Source organism: Nymphaea colorata, chromosome 11 (genome assembly GCF_008831285.2).
Source record: "Nymphaea colorata isolate Beijing-Zhang1983 chromosome 11, ASM883128v2, whole genome shotgun sequence".
In the NCBI taxonomy this organism is placed as follows: domain Eukaryota; kingdom Viridiplantae; phylum Streptophyta; class Magnoliopsida; order Nymphaeales; family Nymphaeaceae; genus Nymphaea; species Nymphaea colorata.
Genome location: NC_045148.1, coordinates 10,814,795 through 10,828,382, shown reverse-complemented (window position 1 = coordinate 10,828,382; position 13,588 = coordinate 10,814,795). Strand labels below are relative to the sequence as shown.

General features: G+C 38.4%; 1 protein-coding gene across 1 annotated transcript; it reads left to right on the top strand.

Moving 5' to 3' along the window:
• The first annotated feature begins 981 nt into the window (after nucleotides 1–981).
• Nucleotides 982–5,486, top strand: LOC116264432 (probable glutathione peroxidase 4). Its single transcript, XM_031644642.2, has 6 exons — nucleotides 982–1,334; nucleotides 1,460–1,536; nucleotides 1,619–1,680; nucleotides 2,378–2,496; nucleotides 4,797–4,964; nucleotides 5,105–5,486. Exons 1-6 carry the CDS (start codon nucleotides 1,272–1,274, stop codon nucleotides 5,135–5,137), a joined length of 522 nt encoding a protein of 173 aa, XP_031500502.1. The 5' UTR covers nucleotides 982–1,271; the 3' UTR covers nucleotides 5,138–5,486.
• The last annotated feature ends 8,102 nt before the right edge of the window (nucleotides 5,487–13,588 follow it).

Sequence of the window (13,588 nt, the reverse complement as noted above, 5' to 3'; positions counted from 1 at the left end):
TGCGACGGTGGTGACCAAAGTCATTCCGGAGGTAGCAGACAAGGGCTTAGATTTGTAGTTCTGGTTTAATATAAGTTTAAAAATTCCATTTGATTATAAGCACATTTTTTTTTTCCTTCAGTTAGACTAACTTAAAACTTCTTCAAGTTTCAAGAACAATGTCGACAACTTAATAGAAGTAATCTTTTTATGCACGAGAACTTTTAGCTTTCAAGTTCTTGAACTATATTTTCAAAAAATTGGGAAGTTCGATTTCAAGGCAAAAAACATGAAAGCTGCATATGTGACATCAATAGTTAGGGGAAAATGCAGTCTGGATTACCATGTTAAAGTGCTCACCAAATTTATTTACATTAAAAAAAAACTATTTTTAAATCGACATGACACTCTTGAATCGCCACATAATCGGATTTGTTTTCACCAACCTGGTTCGAATTGCTCCCAATCAAGTCAAGGTTTTCTGAAAGTGATCCATGGATCTTAATGTCATATTTGGATCAAGGTAAATAGGTCCTTTGATCAAGTGGGCAGCCTCAAACTTGCAAATTATGTTAACGGTTAAGAACCACATAGTGAAATTATTAGTTGTTTCCCGTAGGACAATTGGATCATTCATACAAGACCAAGGCAGTCGGCGCGATCCAGCTAAAACTTGTAACCCAGTGAGGCTTTCCGCGAATGATCTATTAATCCTATTGTTGGATCGATCCAGGTGGGCCTTATGATCAAGTGGGCTGCCTCAACTTGCAGTCACCTTAAGCATAAACATAGTGAAACGATGAATGGTATCCCATAAACTAATTGGACTGTTTGAATAAGATCAAGCAGTCACTGTCTAGCACAAGGGATGGCCAATTGTCTAAGATCTCCAATAATTGGTAGCGTTAATGTGAAAGGTCACGATTTCCATATAAATGGCCATGGTTCGATTCTAGTAAGAAGTTTTTCGACTCATGCGTGAAGAAAGACTTCAATTGCTGCATATATGACACCATGAAAGGGTTTCAAGTGAACACGAGTGATAGGGTTGGGACTTGATACTAGCTTTTTACCACTATCCAGCGGTAGGGTACCCGTAGTAGGAACGGAACGATGGTTTTGTTTGACTTCTCGCTCACCGTGGCAAGGGGAACACGCCCAGGAAACGCTTCCAGTCAACTGAAAGATGGTAAGACGCCTTTGAGTTTCCCATTTTAATGGCGCGGTCTGTCTGGAGAGAGAGAGAGAGAGATTCTCAGTTGGCATGAGCCTGTTGGGGAGCCACTTGGGAGATGGGTATTTCTCAATCGTCTGAAGCTCCAAAGGCGCGTTCCGTTCATGAATTCGTTGTCAAGGTCCGCGGCCACTTCTACCACTGCTACCTTGTTCATTGTGATACAACTTCTTTCTTAGCAACTCAAAACTTTTAAGATATTATTTCGTGAGAATTTGACTAAGGTTGCCGACAAACATCAAGCAGGATATACGTGGGAAGGATTTGGATCTGAGCATTTACAAGGGGAAGGTCCTTTTGATTGTTAATATCGCTTCTCGATGGTGCCTCTCTCTCTCTCTCTCTATCTCTCTCGCTCTCTCTTGTGCTTATTTACGTTTTGACAATCTTTTGTATCTGAAACAGTGGATTCGGGCCCCGTAACTTCCTGCAACTGAATCGAATTTACGACAATTTCAAGAACAAGGGTAAGAGGAGAGCACCTCGTTTGTTAATTGCACTTTCAAAGTTGCTAGCAGGTCCTCTGATTGTTTGCGTATTTCATTTAATTTTGTTTCTTCAGTGCAATTTTTTAGAATTATAGAACACCAATAGCGCGATGCTCGTCTGTTGCTTATTTAGAGGAAAAGCGCTATTGCAGGTCTTGGGTATTTCATGGAATGGAACAAAATATGAGGTGCGACCACGTAGATGATGTTATATTTAATGAGATTGGGGTTGTTTGCTTTATCTTTTGTCTCTTTAGTGCAATTATTAGTAAGCGACCAAGTATGACAATGTTGTTCAGTTTATTTAGGGATTAGCACACAGGGAATTTTGGGTTATCTTAATGTGGTTAAGGGCAACTGAGAAAGGACGTGGAGGAAGAACTCAAATTTACTATTTTTTGTCCTTCTTGATAAGTATGCGAGACAGCTACCCTGGTTTATCCAGAAAGAAATGGTGGTTGATATGATGGCTTGAAGCTTGTCCTCTTGAAAAGATCAGTGCATTGCATTGTTCTTTTGGGAAGATTACCTTGCTGCAAATGTAGAAACTGTGGTTAGGGAATGGGTGTTCTTCTAGTATTGAGAATTCTGCTAATATGAAAATGAGTTCTGTACTTTTTACTCTTATTTGTATATGGTTTAGATTCAGCAAGTTTTGTTTTGTTGTGTTCATCAGATTTTGAGATCTTGGCATTTCCTTGCAATCAGTTCTTATGGCAAGCACCTGGTGCTAGTGAAATGACAAAGGAGATTGCTTGCACACGGTACAAGACTGAGTTTCCCATCTTCCAAAAGGTGAAAAGATAGCCTGTTAATTATGTGGAATTTGTGATGAATACCTGTCTCTTTTGAGAGTCAACTGTGTGTGTTGGAAATTGTATCACTTTTACTTGTCTTTCCGTAGTGAAAAAATAATTTAATGTCCTCTAAATAAATTATCCACCTTCGAATCTACAGGTTTACTGATTTAATTTATGACTTTCTTGGAATAGGTTTGAGTCGGGACTTGTCTATTTAGTTTCAAGGCAAAACTTGTAACTGTCCATCTGGCTAAACTAGCAATCAGTTGGCTGTTATATGTTTTGAAAAAATATATTTCCTGCACCATAAGTTACCTTGCTTCTATATTCTCCTGCTTCCGATGCTTATTTCTAGTTTCTAGCTTATTGTTACCATTATTGTACTGTTCCTTTGGCATATTTGTCAGCTGAACTTAGCTCTTTCTAACACAAAATTCCACTATTCTGTGATTCGGACATCAATGTACCTGACCAGCAAACTGGTAGCACTTAGGTGATGATTTGACAAAAGTACCACCATTTTCATCTGTGTTGATGTTGCTTTCTTCAAAAGCGTGCACTTCTAATTGTGATTCAGCCTAAGCCACATGGTGTGCCAAATATGGTGGTGCACCCACGTCAACTCGGGTGCGGGTGTGGCTTGACACGGCACCCAACTTGGTCCAACCGATTCGGGTGCTGCTGACCGCACCTGTTCTTCTTTTCTCTTTTTTTTTGGTTCAATTTTTTCCTTCTCCTATCTTTCCGTCTCCTCTCTCTCCTCCCCTATTTTATTTAATAGAACTTTGAATTTTGTATGAGATTAAGGTAACCTTGATAAAAAAAAGTTCAAAATATAGACAAATAAAATTTGCTTATCTAACAGAGCATATATATATATATATATACACCTGCACCCAATTTTTTTTGGAACTTGCCGCATTCCGCACCTGCACTTGCACCAACACCCGCACCCATGTGACGTAGGATTCAGTATAATTTATAGCCATATTCCCTTAAATTTCTATGCTTGTACATCTACTGTTCTGCCGCAGGTTACTTCATGACAATGGAATTTATGCTAGAGGACATATAACACTGACTTTTTTTCAATAGATCTGTTGTTGAATATTATATAACATTCACCACCAAGGACAATGATATATTCATCGGCCCACAAGCACGAAAAGGCTTGTGAAATGTGGACATGTAAAAGGATTAGAAAGATGTCTTGAAGGACCATTGCGGCATTGCCTTTAGCTTTAACCTCTTGAAAAAGCTCATGCATTCTGTTACATGAATCATGGTCATTAACAAAATCTCTCCTTTTAATTCATTTTAGTCCATACTTCGTTGATGCATTCAGATTGATTCAAGCTCACCATATGACTTTTATGCTCCTTGTTGGACCTGCACTACTTCAAATCATGCTTTATTTTCTATTTTCAGTTGGTGATGTCCTTGGATGCATGGTAATTTGGTTCTCTTTAATTTTTTCCAATTCTTCTTCTCCTTGTTTTTAAATCATTAAAATGGACAGAAGTGTGTTTGGCATTTTTCTTGTTACCTATTTCTACCATGTTGCCATGACTGATGAGTTTAATTACATCTTTCTGTCCTTACATTGTCTCCTTGGATTTCTAGCACAACAAAATTTCTTTCTATCTGGGATTTATGCTTTAGATTAATATCCTTTCTGTATCAAATCTTGCTCTGCTGACCACAAGTATCCAACATGCATGTGATACACAAGCACAGCAAAGTGGGAAAATGAAAAGGAACCCATGATTGGTGCCAGTATGCATTTGACAGATATAATGACGTGAAGTTAACAAGATTATCCATGTATTTTCTTCTAGTCTTCTCTGGTAAACAGGCCATTCTTTTATTTCGGTGTCATGGGCTGTATTTTTTAGTGCCACATTCATTTCTAGACTCCTAACACGCATTGGCAATTCTTTTAGTTTTTAGTGCTGTTATCATATTATGTTTAATGTGTGTTTTCCAGATTAGAATTAAGTGAAGCTGAATTTTTTATGGAGAAAACTTTGGGCTCTTTCTGTCAATGTCTCCCCTGATGGTATGAAAACCATTGGAATATGGGATGCTATGCTTATTGTTAACCCATTTTCTAAATATAGCCCACCATGGTCATTATAGTTTGGGATTGGCACGTTGTTGGCTTCATAGTATGCTGATTCTCAGTCTTGACTCAGATGGTTTGGCTTTAAGGCTGTATCCTACTCGCCGTTACTGACAGACAACCAACTGAAACTGCAATTTGGGATATGGATGAAGCTGTTAACTCTTTTGCAGGTGTATGTGAATGGGCCTAAAACAGCTCCTGTTTACCGGTTTCTGAAAGCTAGTAAGACTGGATTTATGGGAAATAGAATAAAGTGGAACTTTACCAAATTTTTAGTTGGAAAAGATGGACGTGTCATTGCACGTTACAGTGCAACAAGCAAAGAATCTTTTCTTGAGGTTGGTAATTTCCTTTCGGAATTGGAGCCCTATTTAAACAAAAAAAAAGAAAAAGAAAAAAGAAATCAATTGGTGGCTTTCGCTGTTTATTCACAAGCTTATTGTTTATCCATAAACTAATTATCCATATATACTTGCAGAGAGACATTATGAAGGCATTGGAGGAGGCATAAGGGAATAATCCGTGTACCTCCATGATATGCTGTTCTGCTGATTTCTTCTCATCTGTTAGCTTGTAAGTTGTGACACTGTAAATTGATGAACAGCGTTTGTGTGGTTCCTTTTCAAGATTGTAGCTGAACTGAAGTTCCACAAAATGGTTAAGTTTTCATTGTTTCATGATAAACGAAACATTTGGCTGGAGTGTCTGTGGAATAAAACAGGAGTGGAAGTGTTGTCTTAATTGTCAAGGTGTGGAGAGAACTACTTTGGAATAATCATAGCTAAAGTGCTGCAAAACTTTGGAATAATCATAGCTAAAGTGCTGCAATTAATTATGTAATGACAGTCAGCTTTTATTTTGCTGTTGGTGCATCCACCTGCCGTTACCTCATACTTGTTTTTGATTCTTGATTCTTGATTGTGAAAAATGATTGTTCACGTTCTTGTTAAATTTTTGAATCAAATTTCATATGATTCAGCGCGACAGAGGATGCATGGATAGGAATTTGAACAGGTTGAGGAAGTCTAGGTGTAGGAAAAATCCCAACTCAAGTCAAGCATCTATATTTAAAGGTGGTCGACAGGTTTCCTATTTAGAAACCTGTATATGTTACCAGCGATTAGAAACTTGTATAGTCCACAAAGTATGGGAAACCCTAAATAAGCAGCTCAGTGATGTGTGAGGCCCTACTCAACAAAATGAAAAAGGGATAAGGGTATCTAACTCTGCAAGCTTAATCTGGTGAAACTGTAATTTGCGCCATCAGGCGGGGGACAAAATTTTTGAGTTGCATAAGGGGAAACATAGGTTCATTTTTTTCATAGGAGAAAGAATTGTTTCATTGATGAAGACGGTGAGTTACATTTCTGGTGCGTGCGATTATGGTGATTTCTGAATTTGATAAAATTTGGAAGTACAAAAAGTCAGATTGACACCATATTCCGGGAGATCGTTCTGTCTGCAGCTTGCTTGAAGAAAAAGAGAACTTTATGAAGCAAAAAACGAATTCATGATTGTTGATCGTTGGATCAAGCGAAAAACTTAAAAATGAAAATGTGTATTAAATTTTACTATTTATAGTTCTCATGTCGGCAAGTTCATATCATATATATCTCAAGCATCAACCACTTGTTAACTTTGATGTTTATACATTATGTGATATCATGCAGGTGGTCAACCGGCTAAATTTGTGGTACTGGGTTCATTTCTTCTTATACATTAAGCTCCATTCCGGAATTAATCCACAACAAAAATGAATCTTTATCTGGCACGTATTATTTCTGAGCAATAAGCAAGCTTGTAAATGTATCTAAAAGAAGGTGGGTCAATGGGGTTGAATTGGGTATCTGTCTACTATCATATCCAAAACTTTTGATACCGATACCTGGCGACCTTGTTCCAGGCTGGGTTGGAATAGAAAACACAAAGCACCTGATTTACAGGCTTAATGTCAGGTAAATCACTGTCCATCTGCTTTGAAGGTCATCTTTTGCTTACAGGAAATTAACTTATATCCCCAAGTTCATGGGGTTCTAAGCATGGGAATTTTTGTGATTGTTTCATGCTGGCTGCTAAGTTCTTATGAACCATGTGATGAGCCACTGAACCCAAAGAGTCAAGCCTGGTACTTAACCTGTGGGGCAACCATCATATTTATATATGCACAATATCCTTTTTTGTCAAGAAATTGAATTATAAACATACAAATCGTTGTGTGGTAGTAATACAAATTGGGGTGAGTTTTTTCCATGACAATAAGAATGGCCGTGTCGTTATTCTCGAAAAGACAGCAATATCTCAATGAATATGCAGTTTTGCTCTCTTAAATGAAGGCAAGAGACGCAAACAGTTATGTCTTCTCTCCTGTATTGGTGAAAACATACTTCTTATGTTTCTCTAGTTACTAGTGAATCAGCGAAAATTGTATATGGTAAAGGGTCTGCTCTTCTGCTGGATCGAGGAGCTCTAATCAGAACTCGTGGTTTACTGCCTAATTTTGTTAAATCTCCAGTAAGAAAACTTAGGAATAAAGTCCTGAAACCAGATCCTTATTGTCACATCAGATTCTACATACGAGAAAATCAAGAGAACCATCTTTTATGTGCCTATGAGATTTTAATCTGTACCTTTAAGTGCCCACGTAAATGTTCCAAGGTGTGGACATCAATACCGTAGTTTCATGGGCAGAAAGAAAAACCTCAAGAACGTAGTAGTAATAGTGCGTGAGCATGCGAGCATGGATTGGTATCTTATATAGGAATTAAAAGGACAAGAATCAGGTTTTGTTGGCCCAAGGATTTTGGTGCAGCTGGTTTGAGACCAGTTGTCTGTCCAATCACTGTGGGCATCAACATTCTATACATGCCAAAGCAGACAAGCATTGCCATGGGGGTACTAGCCTCTGGGTTTTATGCTGTCTCGCGACCAACAAAGTCTCTCAGTTCACGGGCGGTTTTCTCATGTCATAAACTCAAGTTCAGTCGTCTATTGTAGTTGACTGGCCACAGATCATCGTTCCTCGTTCACAGGTAACAAGAGTATGACCTGACAATTTTGAGAGATCTTTGCTTGGATTTCACTTTGCCTTGGGCACAGGGGTGGTGCTCGCAGGGGCCAAAGCACGCCCCCCTGGCCCTCACCTCAAATAATTAAAAAAAAAAAAAAAATCTACACGTAATTTTGAGAATTTTATTTAACCTATATACAAAAAGTTGCAAAAATATCAAAAGTCCCCATCAAAATTTTAAAACTATAGTTCCCCATTATTAATGAAAAATTGCTAACTCTGCTCCTCTTAGACATGTAAATTTATCATGATTCAGCCTGTTACCATCGACAAAACATCGATGGAATTTACTCGGCGTGGTTGTCGGACATGTTCCAATACGTATCAGATCCATCCCTGTCCTCCAGCTTCTCATTTACATCATATATTTGTGGAAGCAGTCCGAACACTTTGTCAAGTACTGAGCTCGTCCTCTCCTCCTATGGAACACAGCCATGTCTCATGTACCCTCGACCCTCAATAACCAATAATAGAAAGACAGCTTTACTACTGTATGTAATCACTGGTTAGTTCTCTGAACAAACACTCATTTATGATACGTTGCATATTAAACTGCTTTGTCGGGTGGGTGGTTGATGAAGAACGGGTGGATCTAAACGTCCAAAGAGGCTGAAGTTGGAAAACAACCTGTGAGAAAAAGAAATCAAAAGAAAAAACAATCACGAGATGGTCCTACTCCTATAGATTCATTATAGCCATCCGATTTTTTGAGGAAGGATTCTGAAAACGAATGGCCAAGGATTCTTTCACATGCTACTGTTTGAGGTGCTCTTCATGGCTGCATGTCTGCAAGACTAATGGCGTTAGGGACTTCTCTCTCTATATCTAGCCATCTGGAGACCCACGTGGTCTCGCATGATTGGTTAGTTTGATGTGATGTTTTTTTTTTGGGCCGAATTTTGTACTTTGCGGGGACAAGGCGCCGACACCCATGGTCAGTCTCTACAAACTACCATTTGTTCATGTATGTGTTCCTTTCCTTTCTTATTTTTCGATCAGGCCCGGGTTTAAACCTTGCAGAGATTGCAGGTGGGGTCCTATCATGCCTTTACTTCCTTCTTATCCTGCCTTGTTGTCATTCTCATAAAATATTGTCGTTATAGGAACCCTAGAATTGATTGCAAGCTCAATGAAATGAGCCATGATTGGTGAGGAGGAACAAGCGGATCCCTGGCTGTCATCGTGCCCAATGATCCCTTAGATACGTGGGTGTTCTGGATTCAACTCATTTGCAACCCTACGAGATCCCATAACATGTGGCATCTTGTTTGGACATTGATGACCTCGCACAAGATTAAGGATGTGTTTGTTGGCTGCGAATTTGTCCAGTTCTTTTTACATGCAAAATGGATCTCAGATCCATCTTATTAAGATCTCGGGTTTGTTTAAAAAGTGGGTCTAATCTATCATGAATTTTTAGATATGCCCGATTTAAAATATGAGGCTATCAAACACCACTTGATTGTCTTGAAAGGGATGGAGCGGAAAAACCACCCATGTGTCCACCCCGTGTTCAAACACAATGCCTTTATTTAATGCGGACAAGGAGAAAACTCATTCGTTTCATGGACAAAACAGTATAGTCTAATAAACCAAAACCCTATGCGTTTAGGAAAAAAAAGAGGAGACTTGTTATATAATTCCTATCAATGTCAATACGAATTATAAGCATCAAATGAACCGAATTTCAAACCATTGAAAGGCAGAAAAGGAAGAAGTGGATGAGAACCATAGAATCAGCTGAAGTATTGAACTAAAAGGAGGAGAAGGAAGATCAAGACAAGTGGATGGAAACCATAGAATCAGCTGAAATATTGAACTAAAAAGGAGGAGAAGGAAGATCAAGACAAAAAAATTTGAGAGGAAAGAAAAAACAGCAGCTAATCCATAAAAAAAATGTTGGTTTGGAATCTGAAAAAGGAAAGGGGAAAGAACACGCATTTTCAGAAAAATGATTTCCCTGACAAAGGGGCGGGTGGGTGTCGGAATGGTGGGAAACATATTTTTGGCGGTTATGCTGCGGGTTCCTGTGGGCCTCATACAGAGAGTCGACCGATCAGATTAAGATCACTACTATGTGTCCTTATTTCATCACCATAATATGAACAGTTTCTTTTGCCTTGTTTTCCTTTTTTTTTCTTTTTGTTTGGTGATTGTGTTGACTTGTAATGAGTCACGAACAATTTACACGATGATTGTCTAAAGTAGTTGTACATTATATAATCAATTAGTTTGATAGCTTACATGGCATTACATTGAAAGTTATTCTTTTTGAATGCTAATCATATTTAATTTGATTTTGAAAAAATATAATTTTATATATGAGATTTTGTTTATATATATATATATATATATTGTGAACAATCAATGGAATTGATTGGGTGACTAATAATAATTACATAATCTTGAGATATTTCAGAAACCCAAGACAGTGTATTTATCTGCCTATTCTTTTAAAGCAATAGTTTACTTTTATGAAAGAGAAACAAATAAAGGCTAATGTAATATATATATATATATATATAAAATGGTGACCTCAGTTTTTTGCAAAACTCATCCAATCATTTAATCATGACTGTCTAATCTATCATAAGATCATAATGAATGTTAAGAGAAAAAATTGATAGATACTTTCATTTTATATATATATATATATATATATAATATGGTGACCTCAGTTTTTTGCAAAACTCATCCAATCATTTAATCATGACTGTCTAATCTATCATAATATTAAGAGAAAAAATTGATAGATATTTTCGTCAATTAATATCATTGATTTGCTTGAAATGGACATAGATGATTATATATATATATATATATATATGTGTGTGTGAAGAAAAAAAATAGGTTAACTTAAAGAAAAATACCATGTACATGAATTTTCATGCACCAATATAGTTAATGATTAAAATACTATTAATTCACATTATTTTTTTTGGTACAAACAAAAATAAAATCTAAAAAAAATAAAAAAAAAACTATAAAAGACATTTTAAAAAATTACCAAAATACCCAACGCTCCCTTGCGGCGTACCGTGCGCCTTGCGCACCCAACTTTCTCTATTCGATACACACCTACTCTCCCTCTGATAATGAAGGAAACCGCCAAGTTTCTTGAACATAGAAACATGCATGTCGGCATTGCGTACATTCAAGCACGCTGTTTATTGTGAACCATTCTATTTATCCCTCACACACGGATGAGAAGAGACAACAGAGACTCAATTTGAAGGCATCAAGGCACATATTGATGTCTAAAACTCACACAAAATGACAAAAACTAATGATCTTTTCAATCAGTCGGATGTCTTTATGAACCACACATGATAAATTTAGTGGAATTCGAATCAATACTGATACTGGATTTTGATTTTACCTTTGACTCCATGATTGAGAGCTGTGAAAGGTTTCATCCTTATCGAGGTTTCACACATCACATCGGTCAAGAAGGTGGTTAAAGACGGAGAAAATGGATCCCACTGATATGTTCCCTCTGAAAATCCTTCTGTTTGGCTTCTTCTGGATGGCTAAGAACATGAACCGAGCCAAAAGGGCGATGGGATGGTGTCTGTGGTCCTCTCACACAACAGCCTGATTCAATGGTCAAGGGGACACCACCCAACGTTGGAAGGCCAACAGGTTCTTTTCTTCCCAATCATGGGTCACACTCACCACCTGCTCTCTGCATCTCTTTGGTGAGACATGAAGAGCTGTTCTTCACGTGGGCCTAGCTCAAATTTTTCTGCTGAAAAAATTATCTCTTTCTTTCTCGTCATTTTTCTAGTGAACCAGGAAGTGGCGCTGAAAACCAAGATTCTTAGTTGGCCTAATCTGCTAGAAAAGTAAACTTTGATTTTAATTCTCTAATGAGAGGGCCTAATCTGCTAGAAAAGTAAACTTTGATTTTAATTCTCTAATGAGAGGGACAGAAGAAGCCCTGTGATAAAGCAAAAGCGGAAAGTATTGAAAGATTACAGTAAGTGAAAGTGTTCGGGGAAGTGGTGCAGATTGAGGTGGAAATTGACAGAGAAAGTGAATCGTAAAAAAGAGAAGCGGGTTCCCCGGTAACCATTTTCAGTGCAGAGGATGGTCGGCAGATTATTTCATCTGCTTACTCAGATTCTTGAAGTGCACTGAAATTTTGGCCATGCATTCTGGTAATGCATGGTCTCCATCATCAGAATTAATGGTGTCGCCGTCTGTAGGGGGAGGAGCAGCCACAGTAGGGCCGACAATCAGCGGCCAATCCTTGTCACGTAGCTCATCACCTGTGGGCATCCTTGCCCCACCCAGCAGCACCTAAATCACTGCCGCAATCCCCATCGCCCATCCTCCATTGCTTCTATATATACAGATGCACGAGTGGGCAAAGGGGGCAAGCCAAGCAATTCCACACATTTCTTCTCCCCATCAAATCTTGCCTTCATCTTTCTCTCATCATCTTCTTCTTCTTGGTTCTTCTTTTCACTGTCCGAGAGGATGGGTAGCAGTATGTCTTCACGTTCATACAAGTCAAAAATCCCCAAGCAGCAGAGCGACGCCCTGGGACGATGCTTGAGGCAGGTGAGGGAGATGAAATCCAGATTCTACATCGTCTGGAGGTGCACCCTTATCCTTGTTTCTTGGAACGATTAAGAGGCCTTCTTCCTCTCTGTCTCTCTTTGAGCAGGTGCTCCTAATAATTGGAGTCTGTCGAGAGGCAGGAGGCATAGGAGAGGAGTAGTACCCCCCGCCTTTCTGTTTCTGCTTAAGGAGAAAGGCAGAGAGGGACCCCTGTAACATGGTGTGCCTTCCTTTTTCTCTTTTCCTATGTGAAGTTGAACGACTAAAGTTGGGGCTCTGTAAATTTATTTTGTACATCGGAAATACGAAATCTAACAATTTTGTATCAAGTATGACTTTACTGGTTCAAAGATCATTCTCGAAAATTTTTTGGGCTTGTCTTTTGTGTTGCAATAGTCGAAGCTTTTGTTCTAATGCATGCCTCGGTCGAATACTTTAAGATCAACATAGAATGGCTGCTGTGTTGTTTCTCGATGGCCTAAAATCTAGCCTAATATAAGCGGTACATTTCAACTTATATACTGAGAAGCGGAACAAAGAGAGATGTCAGATCTGCCCCTTGCACAAAAGAAAGAAGAAAGGAGACGTTCGAGAACCGACTTCCCTCGATCTAAAACATTCCTCTTTGTCAAGAATTATGGATCAGACTCAGTTAGTTAAAATAGACTGTCTGGCCAGTGGTCATCGATTTCTTTTTTCCCTTTCTTTCTATTAAGAAAACACTTATAACCTTTCAACCGATGACATCTGCAGTCATATAAGTATAAACTTTATAGATTTGTTTGGCTAAATATTAGTGATTTTGCAAATTATTACAAGGTTCCCTTTTCTTACTGACTCTTCCAGTAGTATAGTTTACTCGTGAACCCTTCATATTCCTTTTGTACGTCCATATTCATCTAAAATGTTGCTTAGGTGGATTAGCTTCAAATGTATTCGTTAAAAGGATTTCACTTGACAATACACCAACTAATCCTGTTCAAGTTCCTTCCCCAACTGAACACCATAGATGGCGAGCAAACGTAAGGCCATATAAAGGGTGTCAAGTTGAAAATCTTAAATCAACATTTCTCTGACACTCGCACTTCCCAGGTGTTGGCTTTATAGGGCTTAGTCATTGGAGCTCACCCTCGATTCAAAAAAAAATAAAAATAAAAATAATGCACCAATCATCATCGTCCATGCCTAGAAAGTTATTTTTAGGGCGTGAAATCAGGCGGCATTAAACCGGGTCTGACATTGTATTGACAGGACCATGGGTTAGACCCCGACTCTCAATCTATGGTGAACTCATGTTCATGCGTTGATGAAGAAGAGGCTAAGAGTCTT

Excerpts from the sequence above, each read along its gene's own strand:
- LOC116264432 (XM_031644642.2), top strand. The coding sequence starts at position 1,272 with ATGGGTATTTCTCAATCGTCTGAAGCTCCAAAGGCGCGTTCCGTTCAT. Across the intron at positions 1,335-1,459 it reads TTCATGAATTCGTTGTCAAG|GATATACGTGGGAAGGATTT; the intron begins GTCCGCGGCCAC and ends AACATCAAGCAG. Across the intron at positions 4,965-5,104 it reads GCAAAGAATCTTTTCTTGAG|AGAGACATTATGAAGGCATT; the intron begins GTTGGTAATTTC and ends ATATACTTGCAG.